Raw genomic sequence first — 25,415 nt, forward strand, 5'->3', positions numbered from 1 at the left:
TAGGGACTCGCGAATTCCCATTGCACCACCACTGACCTCTCTTGAAGAGGCTAGGGTGATTTTAACTGCAGGTACAGAAGAACAGCAACAGGAAGACTCCTCACGAGCAATTATATTGAGAGAAACACAAGCACGTGAGGTGAGTGAACCAAACACGAGTGAAATTCAGGTGAGAGCACACACAGACACAGACACTGAAAACCTGTTAGCTCAAATTGCTGCATTAAAAGAAGAACTTGCTAAAAGCTAAGCTGAAGCTAAATCATTCAAAGCACAAGTGGTTGAACGGTCTTCTTCTTCCACCTCTGTCAACAATCAGCCGACACTCATCAGGAATGATATCTCATATCTCAAGACCACTGTCATACCAAAGCTCAATTCCATTCAGGAAACTCCAACTTTATCAGCTGATGACATTTCTAACTTCTGCTCTCTACATACAAGAATGACTTCTCTTGAAGACCTGGTTGAAATGAATCATTCAATAGACTCCTCCAGATTTCTAAAGATAGAAACGGGCATGGAACATCTCAATGAAGGGATGAAATACTTGTACTTCATGATCAAGAATTCTCACTGCTCTAATGAAGAACAAAGAACTTACTTTGAGAAAGAGTTTCAGCAGCAGTAGTCAGAGATGAAAAGAAAAGAAGCTGAACTCAAAAAGGTCTCCCATATCATTGACATGAGGAAAGACATACAAAGAACAGAAACTCTTCAAAAGCAATGTCTTCATGACATTAAGGCTCAAGAAAGGAGAAGAGATGTCAGACTGAAGATTGGTGAAAAATGGGATGAAGCTAGGAGAGTACTTGATATGCCTCAGTTGAGCACTAACAATGATAGGCAGTTCCTACTTCTTATTGACAAGCTAGAAATCTCAAATCCTAACAATGACATGTACATGAATGCTATCAAGACTGAAGTCTCAAGGATCACAGCTGCTTTTGACAGATCCCTAAATGGGATGAACATTTTTGTATATTGTCAGAGTGAAGGATCTTTCAAGGTGTCACTTCATCTGTTTGAGAATCGTTCTTTGTCAGAGATTTGGGTTCTTCTCAACAAAGTAAAAAGAAGCTCAGAATTGAATGAAGTTCTTCGAGAAAGGCTTAAAGAGTTTGCCAGCAGGGCTAGTCCTCAAGTGGTCAACAATCCTCATCAGGTGAGATTCTTTAAGTCTGATTGTCTTCAAATCTGTCAGCTAGATGTACAATCTCTTAAAGACTACTCAGCTAAGCATCTGGTCTGGATGGAACATCATTTAAGAACTGCTGGATACTCATCCATGTTGAAGACTCAAGCTGCTGATTTGATTCAAGCTTATTGTGAAAAGAATATTAAAAGGTACAATCAGTTCAAGAATAAGCTAAAGTCAGTTGGAGTTCAACCAGTCAGACCAGCAAGCTTCACTTCAGAAAAGGATCGTGTCTTTGACAAGGAGTTGCTTCAAGATTTAGAAGAAGGTGAAGTCAGAAGAGAAGACAACTGAAGTCAATTAGCTCAAAACTCAATGTAATATGATTAGAGCTTTATGAATCAAGATAGACTAATGTAGTTATATGTTCAGGCTAGAGGAACATCTATCTTGTATTCACTTGTAAATTTCTTTTGGAATCTGGAAAATGTTAAATATAATCCAGAACTTTTCTGCTATTTACTTTGCATTACTGTTTATATATTTTTCTTATTTGTTAGTTGAGTTATCCTCTAGGTATTTGTTGTTATTGTCTAACAAGCAAATAGGGGGAGATTGAAAGGCATATGTCATAGCCTATTTGTTTATTCGAGGATTTAACTCAACTCAAATAAGAATGTAATAAGTAAATAGTGGATCTATCGTCAGAGAGATCTCACAGAGTAACATATGTCAAAGGATTAAGAAGCATTGTTCATCTACAGACTTGATTACTTAATTCACTGGAAGAAGCTCAAGCAATTGATCAAGCCTCAGTGATATAAATCAAGATTGTGGATTTAATCAAGTGACAGAGATCTCGTCAGGGTATCAATTAATTACAAGGATTTAGTCTGAAGAAAATCAAGAGTATCAAGGTCAAGGCTTGAAGAAACGTCACGGAAGTTAGTCACTCATGAACCAGACAGTACATCGAGTGTCAACATTGAAGTGGTGGAATTGATTCATAATTGACAGTGATTTTCAGAAGATTTTCAGAAGAATGGTTGATGCTCAAGATTATATTAATTCTCTATTAATTAATTAAGTCATATAATTTAATTAAGAAAATAAATTATATCTGCAAAGATTAATTTATTGATTAATTGAATTAATTGATTAATTAATTCAGAATTAATATTAAGGATTTTCAGAATTTTTATTAGATTAAAATCTATTAATAATTCAGTAAGACAATATGATTTGAACTACTATGACAATCGGTATGACAATTGATAGTCATACCGAAAGTCTTGCTAGTTCATTTTGATTGTCTTGCTAGTTCAAAAGGATAGTCTCACCGAAAGTCCTACCAGTTCAAATGGATTGTCATGCCAGTTCATTTGATTGTCTTGCCGAAAGTCTTGCTGATTCAACTGGATTGTTTTGTTTACTTAAACAACAGAAAGCAGAAGACATTCATCTATCAATCAAACAGAACACACAAGTCAAGAACACAACAGAAACAAAAGCAAAACATTTCATTTTTCATCTGCTTTATTCAAGATCAAAATTCTAGATTGTAAAGTTAAATCCAAATCACTAGAATTATTTATCTTGTTCTTGTGTAACAATCTAGCGGATTAAAATCCCTAGAACTTAATCTCAAATCGCATTTAGCATTTGATTCTAATTATTGCAAAAATAGAAAAAGTTCATGTCGAATTTATTCTAGATTTGTAATAATTAATTTGAGATTAATCCCTTGTAACAGATACCGTTGTTGTAACACATTTCAAGTTTAATAAAAGTTTTATTTAACTTGAATTTTGTTTCACCATTTTATTCCGCATTTTATTCGATTAAACGGTATAGTTTGTATTCAACCCCCCTTCTACAAACATATTGGGACCTAACACTTTGTATACTGTGTATGAGACACCTAAGCCTGATAAAAAGAAGCTTCTGTCATGATCAATTGCTTTCTACAAAGATCCAGCTGATTCAGCTTCAAAAAGAAGAACTGCTAAAATTTTCAGGAATGGGAAAGAAATTTGTGTGGTGGCTGGACATCCTCAATTTGCTCCAGCAAAGAGAGAAGAAAAGAGTAGATTGAAGCAGGAAAAGAAGCAAGTTGCTCTGGATGCTAAAAAGACTAAACAATAGAAAGAGCAAATTGCTATCTTGGCCAAGCTACATGCTGTAAATTCATCACAACAAATTCCTTCTCAGCCATCTGAAGTTATTGAATCAAAGAAGCAAGTTGAAAAACAGAAGAAATCTCCAAGAATCAAGGAATTGGCTAAAAGAACTAAAAGGAAACTGGACATTGTTGATAAAGAATTAGAGAATCAATTTCCCAAGGAATCCACTCGAACTACAACTCAAGCATCAAAACCCTCTGTGGTATTTGAAGATATCAAAGTGGTGGATCCTTACAGGAACATCCATGGTGAACCTATTGTGCCTAAGGATGAACCAGTAGAATGGGAGAACATACCAATTCCTGACTTCTATTTGCCAATCCTTAACAAGCCAAAGAGAACAAAGTCAAGAGCAGTCAAGAAAGTGAAGTTGTTACCTCTCAAATCCAAATCTCTAATCAAAGCTCAATCTAAAGTCAATAAGGGAGATTACATGTACTTGTGTGACATCAAAGAATTTTATGATCTAAACCTCTATCTAGATGAACTAGATGAAGTGAGAGGAATTGATGCATACAGAAACCTACCTGAAAGGTTAGTGTTCAAGTACAAAGGAGGAAAGGAGATTCAGTGGCCACTTCACAGGATCCTTCAAGAAAGCCAAACTGTACTGATTAAAGTTTATTCATCCTTCAAGAAGAACTTTGTCAATATTACTGCAAGAAGATTGGTACTGAAGAAGATTGAAGAACTAAGGAGTGTTAGAGCTAAAGATGCACTCTCAAAGACTCTAATTATCCCCTACACGGGGAGAAGAGTGCATCTAAGGCCCTACTGGCTGATGGAGTTCATGGATGACAAAGGAGTGAGAAGATTTTTCAGATTAGAAGACCAATTGAGCATCTCCAGCAATGAGACTCTTTTGGAAATGCAAGGAAACTTAAATCTCTCAGAATCTGATGAACTGGAATTCCACAGGCAGCTCCAAAATCAGATTGAGGAAAATAACAGAAAGCTTGGAAAGAGATCCAGACCTTCAAGGAACTAGATAAATCTGCTCAGGCTAGAGGAGCATCTTGAAAATGACTGTAAGCAAAACTTTGTACATTTTGATTAATTGAAGCACTTTTTAGTATTATCTACTGTCCTTTAAAATTTGTATTTTTAAGGTGTTTTGTTATCATCAAGCGTATCTTAATTTATGGCTAAAATTCCACTAGACATAAATTGGGGGAGATTGTTCTGTATATCTTGTGTACTTGATGATTACATGAACAAAATACCTTGGTAGATTTTACTTAGTAAAATTATGTAGCACTCGACGGATAAGGTTTATAGTCCCGACGGATGACTCAATATAGTCCTGACGGATGATGACTTATCATCCATCGAGTGAGTAGCTTATGTAACAATAAGTCTGTAGCACATTTCTGCATACACATTGTTTAGAATCTATCGTAGTATTTGAGTCATGTTAACCTCAGTTAGATATGCAGAATAGGTTGATTAATTGTACATAGATGATGTCTTGTAATTCTGTATAAGTGAAATGAAGTCAAGTGCCTGATTGCTACCAGACGGATGAACAAACAATGAATTCGACGGATGATCAACAACCCGAAGGATGATCAATATCTCAACGGATGATCATGAACCCGACGGATAAAGAATTCAAATATCTGTTGACAGTGACAACACAGTCACATCTGTTGAGTGGATGCAAATGGAATGTGGTAGCCTATTTAACTGGGTTTTCCAGAACAAAGAAGAATTGCCATTTACATGCTATTATGAAGATATTCAAAGATATTGGAATAGAGAAATGAAGTAGCATTATAATAGACTAGATAGTTTTTGTTTTATTATCCTGTCTCATTACTTTATAATCTTGGAGATATATAAACCCAGAAGCAGCAACTAAAGAAGTAGTGTAGATACAAGCAGAGAAAAATTTGTAAGCAGAATTCTTAGCATTTCTCTGTACTCTAAGTTGTTCAATACTTGTAAGCAGCTGTGAGCATTTTGCACACAGGGTTCTCTCGATATATATAATATATATCTCTGGTGGAATCATTCAAATTCACTAGAAAGTTTTTAAAGACTCTTATTTTTAATTACTTGTGTTTTGATTCATTTAAGTAACTATTTCACATTGTGCTAATCAATTCACACTTATATATATATATATATATATATATATATATATATTCGAGTTAGAACATTTTTATTTCGAGAAAAAGTTTCAAGAATTCCATTCAACCCCCTTCTATAATTCTTGTCATATTGCTAAGGGACTAACAGTATAGTACCTTGATAATAGAAAGTGCCGTGTGGAATTGTCCTATTCGTGAAGTATATAACCTCGCAGAGGTCATCCTTCAAACAATTCACAAAGAATTTTCCGTTGCCCTTATAAGAGTAAATCATAAATGAACCGAATAAACCTCGACAATCAATGTTGAACTCTTTCATATGATAGAGAGACTGTTTCGACTTATTGAAATTCACATATATTTCATGTCCATTAACAAGTACGAGAATTACTTTACTTGGAATAGATTCTCGAAGACTATTAACAAAGTAATCAGGTAGTTTCTGGAAATTGACAAATTTGTTTACACATTAGTACTTTTAAATAATACAATACCATTAAACTTTTCAGGCATGCAATAAGATAAAATGATAATAGAATACACATTAGCATTATATTAGTAAATTATACCATTTCACGAAGGTCTCTGTCTTCACGTGGGAGAGTTACAAAGAACGATGGATTTTACTCGCTAAAGTACCTAAGCTGATGTAATGTTGTATAAAGAGCACACATAAGATGTAGAGTTAAAAATGATGAATATACTATAGTATATTACAAGGATTGATAGAAAATTTTAGTTTACCATCTCTGAATCTTTCAAGGTTTGCATGTTTGCACTACGGAAATCAGTATTTCCACTCATATCTGCAATATAACTCATATAAAATGACAATAATTGTATGTCGGAGTCTCTGTAAGCCTATCATCACTTAATTCATCTAAAAAGTAGCAAGACTGCTGCAATATTTACTTGCCAGAAAAAATGTACTAAATCAAATGTAAATTAAATAGAAAGAGCGAGGAACACATTTGAATCATTATACCCAGTGCAACAACCTTAACTTTTAAAATCCGTCTATGATATCACGACTGAAGAAAATAAAGTAGACCAAGATAATGTGACTTAAATACTAAAGGCCACTGTATTCACCATTACTAAATTATCGAAATTGTACACCGAGTATAACAACAAGTAATGTACAATTAAAGAAGAGTATCGCATATCAAATGACTTTCCCATAATTTTAAACAAAATAAAAAACTACAATTGTGAATTCATATACCAAATTCTACATACCTTGATGTTTACTACTGCTAAAATTAAACATCAATTTGCTCTACTTCTCACATTGTGCGGAGACTACTAAAAAATGATAAATTGGGCACCGAGTATAACAAGCAATGTACAATTAAGGAAGAGTATCACATATCAAATTCCTTGCCCATGATTGTAAACAAAATAAAAAACTACAACTGTTAATGCATATACCAAATTTTACATACCTCCATGTTTACAACTACTAAAATAAAACATCAATTTGCTCTGGTTCTCATATTGTGCGGATACTACTAAAAATAATCCGATTGGATTAAGTCTTTACATTCATCAATTAAGATCAATACAACTTGAATTACTATCTCAAGTATCATACAGATCAGACCACATAAGTGAGATAAACTACTAAAAATAACCGATTGGGATAATTAAAGCATACAACCAGAACTTCAAATTAAACAAACAGTAATAGAGGATTGAGGAATTAGTACCGTAGTGTAGATTATCTGATAATGAAAGTTAATTGAGATTGGTATGAGGATTGATAGAGCAACAATCGACCTTCTCCGCCGGAGGTTTGAGCAGCAATCGGGAGAAACGACCAGAGTCCTATGTCTGCATGCAACCCCTTTTCTACACTAGACAATAGTCAATTAACCTAATTTTGACATATATCCTTTTTATGAATCAATAAATGAATTTTTATTATATCACTAAATATTTTATAACTAATTTAATTTAATTACGTAATAAATTAAATGAGATATGTTGAAAATATTTGAATTTTACATAATTCTTAAAATAAAGTTAAAATTATATGAGTTAGACGGAATTTTGTGTTAGCGGAGAAAAAATATTGATTGACAATTTTATAATAAAAATATATTACATAATTTTTGAAAATTTCAAAAAATAAGTCTTTGGCATTTTATATAAGCAAGACTCTGACTTTTTTAGAATACAATGAAAATTATATGAGTTGTGGACGAATTTTGGTGTTTGCGGAAATAAAATTCAAAATTTTATAATGAAAATATATTACGTAAATTTTAAAAATGAAGAGTTTGGCATTTTTTATAAGTAAGACTTTGGCATTTTTTAGAATACAGCTAAAATCATATGAGTTGTGGACGAAATTTTGTATTAGTGGACAAAAAAAATATTTTCTTAATTTTATAATGAAAATATTGTACTACTTCGTTTCACTTTTCATATCTATAAACGATAAATAAGGACAGATGCATGAAAAAGAACAAATGTAGTTATGTAATATAACAATATATTTAAACGTTAAACGATGACAGATACATAAGAAATGGAAAGAGTTCGTTAAATATAACAATATCTTATTTTTCTTTTTTAATTAGATTCCTAAAATAATTTAATATGCTTATATTGATTTAATAAAACTTAGAAAAATAATCGTAAAAGTTTAAAAAATAAAAAAACCCGTGAGCGTAACACGGGCATATTACTAGTCTCATTTCTAAGTCACGTGCTTAGAGATATAGAATTGCATATTGTATTCCAAGGACATTTATTAATCTAACATTTATATCACAATAAATTAGGAATTAATAAATTATCAAGAAAATAATCGATAGAACATAAACATTAATAATTCAAATGTCTTAAACTAAAACATCATAGTGTTGTCTGTAGGGTATACAAACACTAACAGATATCATACTTATGATAATTAAAATAGGCAACTGGACACATGTAATCGAACAACGTACTATACATTACATAATAAAACGGAGGAAAAGAAACGGAGGAAAAGAAAGTTACTTATTAAATAAATAAGAACATGTATACATACAACATATATGTTGAGAAATACTAGATACCCAAAATTGGTTCCCAAAATTATTCCAAAATGCCACATGACATGTTCTGATTGGTAATCATAAAATTAATAAAATTGACCCCATGTATTCACATCAATCTAACCAATGAAAATAGTCCAAAACAACATATCACCAATGCCACGTCATTTTAGAACTATTTTTTGTACCCAATTTTGGATACGTGCCACTACTCATACATGTTAACAGAATAATAGAGAGAATACAAATGAGTAATTCACGTTAGAACACATAATCAAAGTTTTGTATCCCATGATAAATGACGCATCTCAAAATGTGAAAGACTCCATGATTTCAATTATGATCAAATGTGTTTTTGATCTTTTGATCCTCTGAATGATGGTTTTTAGAAAAATAAGAAATCCGAAAGTTATTAGGGAATGAAAAAGGTTTTTTGGAAATTTCAGAATCAATAAATTCCGATTTATGATTAATTTATTACGAATTTTACATGACTGCTGATTTGTGCCGAGAAACACCTACAAATATAAACAATAAAAAATGAACAAAGGGAATTTTACATATATTTATAATGTTACGAAACCCTAATTGTTGACCTACAAATAATTTATATTAAAACTTGATCCAACTTTTAGGTCCATTAATTTAATGCAATTCTAAATCATAATCTGTATCAATTCTTTTTCCTATTTTTCTATCATTTTTTATTATTGTTATTATAAAAATTATGGAATATTATAGGAGGAGATATTAAATTCTTTTTAATATAATAAAAAATGGACTCGAGAAATAAAAGACGTCAACATTAATCTTCTCCCCTTCACAAAAATTATGACAGAGAATTTAGCAAAAGAAAGAATCCTGACAAAGGTGCTCAAGTAATTTATGGTCTTTTGTGGCCAACTCCAAAATTTAATGATAAGACAAATGATATCTTCAAGCTTTGAGATAAGAACACAGATGACATCTAATTTCATCGTATTAATCGTTACAAATAAATTAAATATATTTTTATTGTCCGAAAAACCGAAACTAACCCATTCACACTCCCTCGTACTTGTGATTCTTGTTTTGTTAAGATTATTTTCCATCATTTTCTTTCCAACAGTACACTGATCCTGTAATATTCCACTTTAAAGATTCATTAATATAATAAGCAATATCAAAATGACAGCTTATAATCTTTACTTAAGTAGACATAATGATTACAAGTTGATTATGTGAAGCCTCTGCAATTTCTTGTTATGGTACCTTGTAATTTCTTGTCCTTTGTCACACAAGTACATTTATTGTTGATCTTTCCCAAAGCTTGATTCTTTCTGTGTTCATTTAATAACCCTTTGAGTCTGCCAGGGTAATGGAATAGTCACTAGTATTTGACATGCATTAGTGTGAGTACTTATGTTGTATTGCAATGAGATAGGGGGACAGGAAATTGAAGTTAGACATGAGATTGCAGAGATGTTCAAGTGTGATAAGTTCTCTGGCCAGGTGATTCGGAGGACCAGATTAAGAGTGTGGTTCATTCGGGTTTGTTTTTGCATTTTGATATGGACAATTCTTGTTCAGTTAGTTACAGTTGGTGGTCTTTGGCATCCACATTTGTTGACTCCGGTGTCGAATCATAGGAATCAGTCTAATTTGCTATCGATAGAGGAAAAAGTGGTTCAGTCTCCACCTCCTCTTCTACCTGCAAGTAAGTTTTCTTGAATTATTTACTTGAAATATAATTAATTTTTGTCTGTTATTGCTTATATTTCTGATAGTGATCGGCTGAAGAATTCTGCTTCATAAGCTCAAAGTTCATTTCTAATGTTATAAGATAGTGATAAGAGGATCTTCATGTACTATTCTAATGGTGAATTATTTTTGTACGAATCTAGTTGTATCTACATGAAGCTGAAGTACACTATAATATTTGATATAAGTGAAAGTTGTTCCCAATTGGACATTGTAGCAAATATTAGTGACGACTATTCTGAGATTATGCAATCACTGTACAAAGTGAAACTGGATGTTTGCATGAAGCGCTGACATTAGTACTTTAGTAATAAGTCCATAGGCTTGGTGGCTAATAAACTAATTAGTCTTAACAATGCTTGTACAGAAGACATAGTTCACAGCAGAGTACTATGGGAAGAACTATAAATTCATACCACTCTTTGCAGTTAAAGTGAGCAATGGAAAAGTATGAAAGTCAATAAAAAAGAAATTAACTAACCTCCCTCTCCCTCCCTCCCTCCCTCACTCTCTCTCTCTCTCTCTCTCTCTCTCTCTCTCTCTCTCTCTCTCTCTCTCTCTCTCTCTCTCTCTCTCTCCCCCTCTCCCTCGCTCTCCCTCTCCCTCTCCCTCTCCCTCTCTCTCTCTCTCACACACACACACATGCCTCCCTTGAGACCTGAACTCACACATCTTGGAACAAGATAGGAGGGATATGCACAAGGCTACATTGCTATATTGGCGTAATCTCTCACTTATATTGACGCGTGAAAACTTTCACTGTCATTTCCCTTGAAAGTGTATAAGATCCTCAATTCTTACTATTCTGCAGGGAACTACACAAGTAATGGATTCCTCAAAGTTTCTTGCAATGGGGGTTTGAACCAAATGCGTGCTGCAGTATGTACTACTTGTGTCTTCCCCTAATGGTGTGGGTTTATATTTTAAAGTACTTACTTACGGAGCAAGTTGGGCATTTTTCAGATCTGTGACATGGTGACAGTTGCTCGACTTTTAAATCTTACCTTAATTGTTCCAGAGCTTGACAAGACATCCTTCTGGGCTGATCATAGGTATTACCTTCAACTTTTTGTTATGTCATTCTGCTGCTTTGTATTTTAATGTCACCATGGGGTACTTTTAGTAACTTTGAGGACATTTTCGATGAGAGACACTTCATTCATTCGTTGCGTGATGAAGTTCGGATTGTTAAAAGATTACCAAAAAAGTTTATGAAGACATATGGATATAAGCTACTAGAGATGGCCCCTGTTAGTTGGTCGAGTGAAAAATATTACCTGCAGCAGGTGCGTATGCTTGAATACATCTTTACATGTAATCTGCAAATTTTTCAAGATTCTGCAAATATTGAGATTTATTTCTACAAGAATATGATTTCATAATATGTTGTTAATTTTCTTAAATCTTGAGTTACAATTTAGGGATGACATATATTTAGAACTTCTACAGGAACTAAAACAGATTTGACAAGTTCTTTAAGATATTATTCAAATTCTACCAAATGCAATTTCTTGATGACCCTGATTTACCCAAATGCAGATTCTACCACTCTTTGAGAAGCACAAGCTGATACATTTTAAGAAAACAGATGCAAGGTTAGCAAATAATATGATCTCCCTTGATCTTCAGAAACTCAGATGCCGTGTCAATTTCCAGGCACTAAGATTTACTCCTCAAATTGAGGATTTGGGAAATAAATTGGTTCATATTCTTCGAGGAGGAGGACCTTTTATAGCGCTTCATCTAAGATACGAGATGGATATGTTGGCATTCTCAGGTTGTACCCATGGCTGCACAGAGGAAGAAGCTGACAAGCTAAAGCGATTGAGGTGATTTCCCTTTTAAAAGTAATTTTCCCTCTTCCTCTCTTTCTCCGCTTCACGGATCCATTCATTTGTGTTACTTGGGCCTGGTCCTTCTTATTGTTTCTAGGATACATTTAATCTGCTTTGGTAAATATATTGAACGCATATTTAAGTTCAACCAAACAGAGCTCTCTCTCTCTCTCTCTCTCTCTCTCTCTCTCTCTCTGTCTCTCGCTCTCGCTCTCTCCCTCCCCCTCCCCCTCTCCCTCCCCCTCCCCCTCCCCTCTCCCTCCCTCTCTGAGAGATATTTGTTTATGATAAGATTTTAATAGGATTGGATACTTGAATGTGAGCATAAGCAATTTTCTGTTTATTTTATTAATTAGATCATATTGAAACTCTGCGAGCTTCCAATATTGTGATACCTTATTACATTGATCTACATATGGAGGAAGGTAACGCGAGATCACAACATGCATGTTTTATGTTTCTCTTCTGCACATTCTGTGCAGGTACGCATTTCCAAGGTGGAGGGAGAAATATATCGTTTCTGAAGAGAGGAGATTGCTGGGACAATGCCCTCTTACGCCAGAGGAGGCAGCTTTAGTGCTTGTAGCATTAGATATTGGCAAGAAGACACAAATATATATTGCATCTGGCGAGATATATGGCAGTGAGAGGAGACTTGATCAATTACGAACTTCATTTCCACGGATTGTGAGTGATTTATGCCTAAATGTTGCCATGTTCCATAGTCCTTTAACTAATCGTTGAAATGATTTTTTAATTGTTTGACAACGTATCTATAGACTACTTTGTAACGCTAGTAGGATGCCATTTCGTAACATTGTTTTGGTGCATTAAGCAAATTGCTGTTGCTTTCTCAGTGACGTTTGTTGCTACTTTACTATTCACTGAATTAAACTGCTCCAGTATGTTATTAGAAACTATTGGGTTATATTGGTACCAAGCCATCATCCTTAACATCCTTTACGAGTCCTCAGAGTTGTCTGATATGCACTGCTTGATGTTTTTAATAGACTCCGGTGTTTTATAAATACTTCGTAATTATTATTATGTGGATATATATGAGAACTTAAAACCATTTAGTGTTTCTTTCTGTTTGACCACGTAACCTGTTACAAAACTTCAGGTGAGGAAGGAAACACTGCTGGCTCCTGAAGATTTGCAACAATTTCGAAACCATTCATCGCAAATGGCTGCATTGGATTTCATTGTCTCCATTACCAGTAGTGTTTTTATACCCACCTACAATGGTAACATGGCAAAGATTGTTGAAGGTCACCGCAGGTACAAAAGACAACAAATTTCAAAGAGCAATTTATTATAAGTTTATATATCACTTGATTTTTAGATAATCACAATTATATGATATGCAGATATCACGGTTTCAAAAAGACCCTCCAACTTAATCGAAGAAAGATTGTAGAATTAATCGATTTACATAAGAACAAAACACTTTCCTGGGACGAGTTTTCAGCTGCTCTGAAATCAACTCATGAGAGAAAGGTGGGAGAGCCCTCTATCCGTAAAGTAAAGAAAAACAAGCCCAAAGAAGAAGAATATTTCTATGCAAATCCCCACGAGTGTCTATGTGGAAAATCAATGTGCATCAACTTGTCGCACACTGGAAATAGAACTGTAAATTATTTGTAAACCACATTGCCGGAGTTGATGTGAATATTGGCAAGGAGGGGAATTGTTTTGACCATGCACTGGTGAAGGAACCATGATATTACTAATTTGTAGATTGAAGGTTCAAATCCTTGGAAGCTGGAATATGTCCGTGGAGCGCTGTAATTAATGGGGCTAGCTGACAAACCATACGTCTTAGAAGACTGCAGAAGAGGTTTTCTAATAGTCATATAAATAACAAGTTTTGCAGGATATTTTGTAAAGATGCAAGTTCTATGTGTGGAATATGTAGCTCTGTTCCATTAAATATCATTTTTTTTTAATAATGTAGTATTAATAATATAATACAAATAAAACTGTGCAGGGTTTCAAAAGAATACCACAGCATTTCTATACTCGGACAGTCTGCCACATGTATAAGTACTTGCTCGTAGAGTGTCAGATTCGGATTAGAGCAAGGCTGGATCATACGTTTAGCAGTTGCATTCAGGGTCGTAAATCAGCCTGAACTTAGAGCAGTTCAGGCTAATTTACCTTGGTTCTTGGTTTTGGAATTTTTCGATTCTTCTATCTTACAGTACCTTTCTATTTACTTTCAAAATTATCATTATTCTAATTTTTTTTAAAATACTTTACAAGACCGTGTACTGTACTTAAGTTTGATTTACAGAGAAAATCATATAGTGTATTAATCCTTTTCAACAAAACAATACTCTTTTTCGAAAGAGTAAAATTTTAAGTTGATTGATAATCAGATAAGACCATGGTGTGATTAAAAACATGGAGGTTCAGAGCATAAGTAGTTGACTGACCGCATTGAAGTAATTTTGAAATGTTAAAAAAGAATCTTGGCAATTAAAGAGTAAAATATGTTCCAAATGTTAAGCAGGATGCTGTCAAGACAATGACCAAGGCAACCTCTTATTCTGGTCAAGTCTAAGATTTCTGGTGTCTGTACTCAACATGATGTATCAGATTACGCCATCACCATTGTGCTCATTCAAGAGATAAAATGGAGTATAACCAGCTACTACGTATCGAGACAGGGTACGCGATTGCCAATCTCTCTTGATTTTGTAGTTGGTGTCAAATGCTATAAACTATTTCTGAATTTCAGTGTTGATCCGGCACTGGGTTTCAGGGTCAATACTAAATTTTGTATATTTTGTTATAAAAAAGAACCGAGTAGCTAACATGATTTTTGTAAGATATGTTTTACATTCTTATAATATTATCATGTGTTCACATCTTAATTTAAAACTCAGCATTATTTTTACATCAACTTCTGAAAGTCAACAACCGTTACATATTATATAGGTACCAAGTCGGAGTATAATATAGAAGTATTAACTTCTATACATTCTTGACTGTGTAAAATTTTGAGGTCCAAAGAGAAGTTGACATGTGTTCTTATCTTGAGGTTGCACAACCTCTTATCGTACTTTCATGCCGACGAAGCAGAGGTCTTAAGTTGGAATAACTACCATCTAAGACACCCCTTAAGTCTTGCATAAGCTAAAAACTTAGGACATGTTGCTAAATAGACCAGTGAGATTCCAGAGTTGGGGTTAAGATCCAATCTTTACGTACATCTACTATATATTTTAATGTGTTTTTATTTAAAAACCATCAAGAAATCTTATCATCTAGCCTACCTAATTCTGCATTAAAAACAATGGAAGAACAACGTATGCACCTAAATTCATCAACATAGCATGCGTTGAACTTTTCCCTGTTACCTGTTCTTGTCAATTCACATATATAATGTCACATTGATCTCGTATCTCATACACTTAAATTTTGTAAAAGATGAAGTTCGGGAAAGAATTGAAGTCACAAATGGTACCAGAATGGACAGAAGCATATATGGATTATGATTCTCTCAAGATCCTCTTGAAAGATATAAGCCATTATCATGGAAAAAATAGACCAGCACCATTAGCTACTAATCCACCTGGATTAACCCGAAAACTCACACTTTACAGAGCTTTTAGTGGCTTAACCCAAAGAACTATTTCTCCAACAACTCATGACATTGAAAACCAACCAATTCTTGTAAACTCGGTAAAGAGATCAAATGGAGAAGAAGGTTATGAAACCAGGTTTCTAATGGTGGCTGATGAAGGTGGAGAGTATGAACTTGTATTCTTTCGGAGGCTTGATGATGAGTTCAATAAAGTGAATAAGTTTTATAGGGGTGAAGTTCAGGAGGTGATGAAGGAGGCTGTTGTGCTGAATAAGCAAATGGATGTACTGATTGCATTTCGGATTAAAGTTGATAATCCGAAACATGTAATTTTCGAAAGTCAAGTGGAGATGAATAATCTTGCTTCTGCTGTTGAAGCTTCATCTGAAGCAGCCGCGTTAACTGCCTCAGCTTCTACTGCTATGAGATCAAGAAGTAAGTGTATTGTTAAGCATAGCATGTTCAGAATATCTAAATTTGTTGATTGTCAACGAGTTCACCGTAGCTAGACCATTAAATACATTTGTTAATTATTAGATACACAAAATTTTAATAATATGATTTTATTGCATATGAGTTTGTATCTTAATCAGTGTTTCTAAATGTTAACTATAGCATGTTTACAGGCTTCAGCAACTTATATTCGATAATTGAGTTGACTGTATGGAGACAATGCCTATTTATGTTAAGTATAGCATGCTCATAAGTTTCAACAGTTCATAAGTCAATAGGTATTTGTGGTTAGGATGTGGGAAATTATGATGTAATAGATGTCCTAAGTTGTCGATTAACAGGAAAAGTAGATCGCATGGATGTAATAGATGAAGACAAATCAAATAGTGGACTAAGATCAGATGATTCTTCAAGGGATGATAAAACTTCAGGAGGAAGCAGCAATCCCAGGACAAATACTTTTAGACCACCTCCGCTGGAGATACTCCACCATGTTACAATAAATAATTCTATTGAGACACCTCGATCCACAATCAAAAGTGTTCTCAAGGTTCCTATTCAGACTGACTTGAAGTTGACTCAGGAAAATCTGAATAAAGTTGAAGAACAACTTAAGAGGGCCTTTACTGAATTTTACCAAAGGCTTCAACTACTGAGAAGTTATAGCTTTATGAACATGTTGGCAATTTCAAAGATCTTGAAGAAATACGATAAGGTCATAATCAATTTATTTTCCCTAGTATTAAATCACTTCATTTTCTTGCTTGCTTATAGTGTTAAATTTTGGGTTTTCCTTATCGTTTCAGATTACTTCAAGAAACGCTTCCAAGTCCTACATGAAAATGGTTGACAACTCTTATATTGGCAGCTCTGATGAGGTCAATCTTAAACTTGTTAAAATATTTCTCTGATCATTCACATTCTTTGTTTTTATGTCCAATGCATGCTAGTAGATATCATTCAGTAGTATTATCTGACTTTAAATATAAGACCTATTTTATTTTGTTAAAATGAGACTTTCTTACAGGTTGCGAAGCTTATGGACAGGGTTGAAGTTGCATTTGTTAAGCATTTTTCTAACTCTAATCGCAAAAAAGGACTGAGCATTCTAAGACCAACAGCCAAGAGACAACGGCATAGAACAACTGCCTCTTTAGGTACATATTTTGTTTCCCCTGCATAACTTTTCTTAATTACTTTGAAATTAGTCATTTTAAGGAATTTGATTATAGACCAACACGATGCTTTTACCTGAGGCTTGACCCGTCTACCACTAGTACACTATAAGTAAGGATTACACATAAAACTACAGGCCATTGTTCCTGGATAACTTTATTAAAATGGCTGTGTGTTTTTAACTTTGCTTCCTTTTTCATCCTTGAGATAATTTTCAGGTTTCTTTGCTGGGTGCACGGTATCTCTCATTATTGCCCTCATTTTAATTATACGTGCTCGTAAAATATTACAAAAGAATGGCAGAAATATATACATGAACACCATGTTCCCCCTGTACAGGTAACCCTGCAATTAATCTTGTCTAATGTTAAACCTATTCCTCTTACCTAACCTATCCTCATATTGATATTTGAAAACTAAGGTCTTTTTGGCATGTTTAAATTCTTTTTCGTAGCTTGTTTGGATTCATCGTCTTGCACATGATAATGTATGCTGCAAATATATACTTCTGGAGACGATATGGAGTAAATTATACTTTTATATTTGGGTTCAATCAAAGAACTGCACTAGGCTATCGAGAAGTTTTATTGCTTGCCTTTGGTCTCGCGGCTTTAGCAACAGGTTGTGTGCTAGCTAATCTTGATATGGAAATGGACCCCAAAACAGGTGACTACAAGGCAGTTACTGAGCTTCTGCCTTTAGGATTAGTAATTGTAAGTTCATTAAACTTCTACCAGTTATCATACTTTTTCCAGTTGATTACAAACTATTAATTTACTACTGGTTCATTTTTCTGTAGCTAATATGTGCAGTACTGATCTTCCCAATAAATATCATATACCGTTCAAGTCGATACTTCTTGCTCACATGCATCTTCCACTGTATATGTGCTCCTCTATACAAGGTACAGTAAAAGGTGAAAATATCAGCAGTACCTAACTTACCAGACTAAATCGACATAACTATATTATTAGTTTATATGAACCACAGTGTTATATGATTCTGTTTATGTGAATGCAGGTTGTACTCTCTGACTTTTTCTTGGCAGATCAGTTTACTAGCCAGGTTCAAGCTTTTAGAAGTCTTGTGTTCTACATTTGTTACTATAGTTCAGGTGACTACAAACGCAGAGAAAACCATTGCAAAGACAATGGCATATTCACTACATTCAATTTGGTTGTAGCTGCCATTCCATTTACGTGGCGCCTGCTTCAGGTCTACAGTTTCTTCAGTCTGTAACAAATGTATTATTTTATGCATCATTGTATCGGATCTCATACAAGTAGAAATTCAAGCATGTTTTGTGGTATAATGTCAGTGTCTCAGGCGTTTCTTTGAAGAAAAAGATAACTGGCAAGGTCTAAATGGACTAAAATATTTTGCGACAATTGTAGCTGTTACTACTAGAATAGCTTACAGTCGCAACAAAAGTACAGGATGGAATGCAGTGGCCTGGATTGCCTCAATAATAGCAGCAGTGTCTAGTACATACTGGGACCTCGTCTGGGACTGGGGCCTACTTCACCGAAAATCCAAGAACCGTTGGTTGAGAGACAAACTACTAGTTCCGCACAAAATTGTGTATTTTGTAGCAATGGTTTGCAGCCTAAAACCCCTTCGAATTACATTCAAGTTTCAAAACTTAAAAAAATTATAGTAAAAGGAGTACATTTCATTCTCAATATGTGAAATGCAGGTATTGAATGTTGTTCTGAGACTTGCTTGGCTCCAAACAGTTTTGGACTTCAATGTTTCATTCCTTCATCCCCAGACGTTGATTACGATTGTAGCCAGTCTAGAGATCATCCGTCGCGGCATTTGGAATTTCTTCAGGTTTTTCTACTGATAAAATTTACGCGTGCAATTTAATTTATCATCAAGTTGTTACATATTGTTGTTGAATGTGTAGGTTGGAGAATGAACATTTGAACAATGTGGGACAGTATCGTGCCTTTAAGTCTGTACCTTTGCCTTTCAACTATGATCAAAATGAAGACGAGGAAGATGCGTAGTTAATAAATAATAACAAGTAGATTATTGTTCGGTTTCAACTGGTTTCAACTCTGATAGTGATCGGTTGTGTTTGGTGGTACAAGATATAATTGGATCATAATTGGATCAGTTTATTAATAAATGTATATGTGAATAATTATTATAATATAATAGGATTGTGTAATAATTATATGGGTACACAATCTCCTTCTATATATCTCCTAAGAATCGAACGTCAGACCTCCTTTGTCTAATTTATCTTGGCCCTTGATCTTACACTCTTCAAACTGCATTTGTAGACTTTCCAATTCAATGATAGAATGTTTTGTTGACTGATAATCTTGGATCTTCAAGTTATTTGTCATCTGAATTTTGAAGTTGTTGTCGAGATCTATGTTACTGTACATAGAAGTCACATATCGATATGTAGAATGACTTATCAATATCTCCACTTCTCTATAAGTATTATGACTTGTCGATATCTCCAGCTCTATACAAGTAGATTGACTTGTCGATATCTACAGTTCTCTATATGCAGTATGGCTTGTAGATATCTTCAGTTCTCTATATAGACTTTTGACCTGTCGATATCTTCATTTTTCTACATATAGTTTTGACTTGTCGACATCTCCAGTCTCTACAAGAAGCTTGACTTGTCGATATTTCTTTGGACTTCTCTACAAGCAGAATGACATCTCTACAAGTAGAATATCTCTATAAGTTATTTTTGACTTCTCGACAGACATCTCTATACATTTTGATATGTGACTCTTTGATATGTAACTTAGAATATTTTTCCAAAAACAACATTATTCAATTCCAAACTTCTACACTTCTCTCTGAGACATGATTGTTAGGTATATGTTGTGAACTTGATGATAAATTAAACAAAACACCTTAGTAGATTTAACTTGGTGAAAATTTGTAGCTCTCGACGAATGATCTAATATAGTCATGACGGATGAACTTTATAGTCCCGACGGATGAACTTTATAGTCCCGACGGATGACAATTTTACATCCATCGAGAGTGTAGCTTATGTAACAAATAAGTACTGTAGCACATTTCTGCAAATAACATGTTTTAGTCTGGTAGATTGTTTAGGGTTCTCTGAGTCATATTGTCTACTAGATTGATATGCCGAATAGGTTGACTAATTGAAAATATGAGATGTCTTGTAATTCTGTATAAGTGAAATAGAGTCAAGTGGCAGATAGACTCCCGACAGATGATCTACAAGACTCCCGACGGATGATCAACAAAGTTCCCGACGAATGACCAACATAGTCCTGACGGATGATCAAATTCAAAATAGCTGTTGACAGTGACAACATAGTCACATGCGTTGGGTGTTTGCAAAAGGAATGTGGCAGCCTGTTAAGCAGGATTTTGAGAACAAAGAAGCATTACCATTTTCATGCAAATGTGAAGATATTCAAATGTGCTAGAATAGAGTAGTGAAGTTGCATGGAGTTAGGCTAGATATATTTTGTTTTATTATCTTGTCTTACTATCATGTAACTTGGTGATATATAAACCAAGAGTAGCAAGTAGAACACTTAACAAAGCAAGTTTATTTTAAGAGAAACATATCAAGTTGTATTCTACAAGAATTTCTGTGTAGTTTATTTATTCAACTTGTAAAGCAGCTGTGAGTTATTCTAAGCTTTACAGAGTTCTCATTCTGATATATATATATATATATATATATATATATATATATATTGTCTTTTATTACTTAGTGTTTTGATTTCAATTATCTTTCTATTCCGCTCTTCAGCAAATCAAACATTGTTATATGTATTAAGTTTGAACATTTTTTAAATCAAGAAAAGAAGCCAGAATTACATTCAACCCCCCTTTCTGTAATTCTTTTTGTATTGTTAGGGAATATCAATTGGTATCAGAGCAAGCTTTTGAAGTACAAAGAGTTTAAAGATCACAACAAACAACAAGATGAACAAAAAAAATGTTGGAGTTAAAATTCCAATTCTGGACAAAGACAACTATCACCACTGGAAGGTGAAGATGCACCTACATCTTCTTTCCCAAGATGAGGCCTATGTGGACTGCATAGAGAGAGGTCCTCATGTACCAATGAGAGCTGCAACTGGCAATGAACCATCTGTTCCAAAACCTAGGCATGAATGGTCAGATTCTGATATTGAGCAAGTCAGGAAGGATAAGAAAGCCATGAACATATTGTTCAATGGAGTTGATGGTGATATGTTTGATAACATCATTAACTGTAAAACAACCAAAGAGGTTTGGGACACAATCCAGATTATTTGTGATGGTATTGAGCAAGTAAGGGAGAACAAGATGCAGCTCCTAATTCAACAATATGAGCATTTCCATTGTGAAGATAGTGAGTCACTCACTGATATATTTAGTAGATTTCAAAAGATACTAAATGCTCTAAAGCTGCATGGAAGAGTTTATCAAACAAAAGAATCTAACCTCAAGTTCCTTAGATCTCTTCCAAAGGAGTGGAAGCCAATGACAGTCTCATTGAGAAATTCACAAGATTACAAGGAGTTCACCTTGGAGAGATTGTATGGCATCCTGAAAACCTATGATCTTGAAATAGAGCAAGATGAAAGGATGGAGAAAGGAAGGAAGAAAGAGGGTCCATAGCACTGGTTGCTGAGTTAGAAAAGGAGAAAGAGATGAAGGTGGAAGCTGTTGAGTCTACATCAAAAGTCTGTGAATGCAATGGTAAAGGTCTGGTAGCTGAAAATGAAGAACAGTTGAACCAAGATGATATGGATGAAATTGATGAACATCTAGCGTTCTTATCCAGGAGATTTGCCAAGCTAAAATTTAAGAAGAATTTTGGAGCAGCCAAGCCAAACAGAAACATGGTTGGTAAATCAAAATTCAAGTGTTTCAAATGTGGCTTGGCGGGTCATTTTGCCATTGAATATAGAAAGTCTGATTCCAGCAAAAAGAAGTTTGAGCCTGTTGATTATAAACAGAAATACTTCGAATTACTCAAACAAAAGGAAAGAGCTTTCATCACACAGGAGAATGACTGGGCTGCAGATGGATTGGATGAAGATGAAGAAACAAGCTACGTCAATCTAGCCCTAATAAACAAATATGATGAAACAGAAACAAGCTCTTCAAGCAATCAGGTAATCACCACTAACCTAGCTCATTATATCACCTGCGTGTTACACTTAAGTCCCTCACTAAGGAAAATGCTAAAATTAAAGAAAACAACTTGTTTTTAAGTGAGAGGAATAATGTGCTAGAGTCTCAGTTTACTGAATTTGAGAAATTGAGAATTGAGTGTAAGATTGCTAAGGATGAATTAACTGAGTCCTTGAAGAAAGAAGAGATTTTAATGAAACAGCTTAAACGAGAACAAGAAGTGATTATGGCATGGAAATCATCTAGAGATGTTCATGCTCAAATCACTAAAGTTCAAGTTATTGAGTCCTTTTGTGATGCAGCTTGGAAGAAGAGTAAAGAGAAACTTGATTCCAATTTGGTTGAAGGATTGTTGATAGATGTGGACTCGATAGATGATGAAAATCATCAGTCAGATAATAAAAAGGATTATCCGTCGAGAGATAAGGAGCCACATCCGTCGGTTGTGAGTAAACTAGTTAGCAAAGCTAAGCTAGCTAAATTAAATGAGAAATATGGATCAATTTCTAAAAACTTTATTCCAGGAGAATCGAGTCAAGTTAGAAAGGAAAAGAGAGTTAATGTTGGGCATCTGTCTATCAAGCAATTGAATGACAGATTAGAAAATATTGAGGTTAAAACAGAAGCTAAAAGGAAAAATAATAGAAATGGGAAAGTAGGAATTAACAAACATAACAACTACACACCTGATAAATATGCACAAAGAAAATCTGTGTTAAGTATGGTAGTGTTAATCATTTATCTGTTAATTGCAAGCTTGCCATGCCTACTCCCATGTCTGCACACTCTTCTTTTCCCAACATGACTGCCATGCCTACCATGCCTATGAATGCTATGTCTACTCAGAATATGAATGCACAATTTGCTAATATGCCATTTGCACCTAATCCTTATTATGCAGCATTGAGTATGCCTCAAATGCCATTTACCATGCCTTACTGGAATAACATGTTTGTAAATAGCATGTCTTTTCCTGTTGATCAAAATGTACATGATAATTATGTTTTAATGTCTGGTTTCAAAGGCTCAACTCAAATGACTAATGATGAATCTAAAATTCTCAAGTCAAATGAGATCAAACCTAAGAAACCAAAGAAGAAAGCTAACAAGGCAGGACCCAAGGAAACTTGGGTACCAAAATCAACTTGATTTGATTTTGATGTGTGCAGGGAAATAGAAAGAATCTCTGGTATCTGGATAGTGGTTGCTCAAGGCACATGACTGGAGATTCTACCCTGCTCACTCAGTTCAAGGAAAGAGCTGGCCCAAGTATTACTTTTTGAGATGACAGCAAGGGTTATACAGTGGGATACGACTTAATTTCAAAAGACAATCTCATCATTGAAGAGGTTGCCCTAGTGGATGGTCTCAAGCATAATTTATTGAGTATCAGCCAGCTTTGTGATAAGGTCAACTCAGTTACTTTCAATTCAGAAGCGTGTGTTGTGACAAACAAAAAGAGCAACAAGGTGGTTCTCACTGGAGTGAGAAAAGGAAATGTGTACCTAGCTAACTTCAACTCATCAAATGCAGAATCAGTCACTTGTCTTCTCAGTAAAGCAAGTCAAGATGAAAGTTGGCTATGACACAAGAAGATGTCCCATCTAAACATCAAGACCATGAATGAGATTGTCAAGAAAGAATTGGTTAGAGGTATTCCTCAAGTGGAGTTTACTAAGGATGGATTGTGGTGATGCCTGCTAGAAAGTAAAGTAGATCAAAGCATAATTCAGAAAGAAACTTGATTCAACAATTGAAGAACCTTTGCAACTGTTGCACATGGATTTATTTGGACCAGTCAATGTGGTGTCCATCTAAAGGAAAAGATATTGCCTAGTAATTGTAGATGATTTCTCAAAGTTCTCTTGGACATATTTTCTAAAGTCCAAAGATGAAGCTATTGAAATCATCATCAATCATATAAGGCAAGTCAACAATCATCCTGACTTCAAAGTGAGAAGAATCAGGAGTGACAATGGAACTGAATTCAAGAACTCTGTGATGAGATCATCTGTGAAGAGAATGGAATTATGCATAAGTTTTTTGCAGCTAGAACTCCTCAATAATATGGAGTGGTGGAAAGGAAAAACAGATCTCTAATTGAAGCTGTAAGGACAATGCTTGAAGAATCAAAGTTACCGACATATTTTTGGGATGAAGCTGTGAATACTGCATGCTAGACTCAGAATATGTCTTTGGTTAATCAGGCCAAATGCATAACTCCTTATCAGTTGTTCAAGAATATGATGCCAACTCTAAATTTTCTTCATGTCTTTGGCTGTAAATGTTACATCTTAAGGAATCAAACTGATCAACATGGGAAGTTTGATGCAAAAGCAGATGAAGGAATTTTTGTTGGATATGCTGTTGGAAAAGTATATAGAGTCTACAATCTAAGAACCAACATTGTTATGGAATCAGTACATGTTGTGTTTGATGATAAAGAGATTAAAGTACTGCAAGATGGAGATTTCCATGAAAGCCTCAAATTTGATAATGTTGAGATGGTTAGTGATGACAGTGATGATGAAAGTGATCAAGAAACAGTGGCTAAGGATAATGCAGAAAAATCTACAACTAATGAAGCACATAATTCAACATCTGTCGAGTTACAAAATGCTTCATTCATCAGTAGACAGTCTGCCTCATTCGTCGGTAGACAATCAGCTTCATCCGTCGAGATACAAAGTGCATCATCTGTCGGAACAATGCGAGAAGCTGAGAGTCAAAACAGATTACCTACAGATAGAACCCCTTCCTCAAATCAAAGATTCACAAACTCATAGGGAGTTTCTCATAATCAAAACTCAGTCACACATCAAGACAATAATGAGGCCTCTTCATCTAGAACTAATCTACCTCAACAAAGAAAATGGACTAAAGATCACCCTTTTGAGCTCATTATTGGTGATGCATCTTCTAGAGTTCAAATAAGGAAAGCAACTCAAGAAGAGTGTCTTTATTGCAACTTCCTTTCTAAGGAAGAACCAAAGAAGGTAGAAGAAACTCT

The 25,415-nt window shown here is 34.5% G+C and overlaps 2 protein-coding genes across 2 annotated transcripts; both read left to right on the forward strand.

Moving 5' to 3' along the window:
- Window positions 1-9,701: 9,701 nt before the first annotated feature.
- Window positions 9,702-14,031, forward strand: LOC141678428 (rhamnogalacturonan I rhamnosyltransferase 4-like). Its single transcript, XM_074484746.1, has 8 exons — window positions 9,702-10,157; window positions 11,013-11,080; window positions 11,165-11,253; window positions 11,325-11,487; window positions 11,741-12,030; window positions 12,519-12,723; window positions 13,160-13,317; window positions 13,407-14,031. The coding sequence occupies exons 1-8, from the start codon at window positions 9,863-9,865 to the stop codon at window positions 13,681-13,683; spliced, it is 1,545 nt and encodes a 514-aa protein (XP_074340847.1). The 5' UTR covers window positions 9,702-9,862; the 3' UTR covers window positions 13,684-14,031.
- A 1,304-nt stretch (window positions 14,032-15,335) lies between these two features.
- On the forward strand, window positions 15,336-19,553 carry LOC141678210 (phosphate transporter PHO1 homolog 3-like). The gene is made up of 11 exons (XM_074484477.1): window positions 15,336-16,063; window positions 16,423-16,796; window positions 16,888-16,959; window positions 17,109-17,238; window positions 17,476-17,596; window positions 17,712-17,970; window positions 18,057-18,161; window positions 18,278-18,472; window positions 18,576-18,854; window positions 18,954-19,090; window positions 19,167-19,553. The coding sequence occupies exons 1-11, from the start codon at window positions 15,472-15,474 to the stop codon at window positions 19,267-19,269; spliced, it is 2,367 nt and encodes a 788-aa protein (XP_074340578.1). The 5' UTR covers window positions 15,336-15,471; the 3' UTR covers window positions 19,270-19,553.
- The last annotated feature ends 5,862 nt before the right edge of the window (window positions 19,554-25,415 follow it).

This window comes from Apium graveolens, chromosome 8 (assembly GCF_009905375.1).
Source record: "Apium graveolens cultivar Ventura chromosome 8, ASM990537v1, whole genome shotgun sequence".
NCBI classification, from domain to species: Eukaryota; Viridiplantae; Streptophyta; class Magnoliopsida; order Apiales; family Apiaceae; genus Apium; species Apium graveolens.

Coding starts and splice junctions, on each gene's coding strand:
- LOC141678210 (XM_074484477.1), top strand. CDS start 15,472: ATGAAGTTCGGGAAAGAATTGAAGTCACAAATGGTACCAGAATGGACA. Junction 16,797..16,887: donor TCTTGAAGAAATACGATAAG/GTCATAATCAAT, acceptor TTATCGTTTCAG/ATTACTTCAAGAAACGCTTC. Junction 19,091..19,166: donor GGCATTTGGAATTTCTTCAG/GTTTTTCTACTG, acceptor TTGAATGTGTAG/GTTGGAGAATGAACATTTGA.
- LOC141678428 (XM_074484746.1), top strand. CDS start 9,863: ATGTTGTATTGCAATGAGATAGGGGGACAGGAAATTGAAGTTAGACAT. Junction 11,081..11,164: donor TGAACCAAATGCGTGCTGCA/GTATGTACTACT, acceptor GGCATTTTTCAG/ATCTGTGACATGGTGACAGT. Junction 13,318..13,406: donor ATTGTTGAAGGTCACCGCAG/GTACAAAAGACA, acceptor TATGATATGCAG/ATATCACGGTTTCAAAAAGA.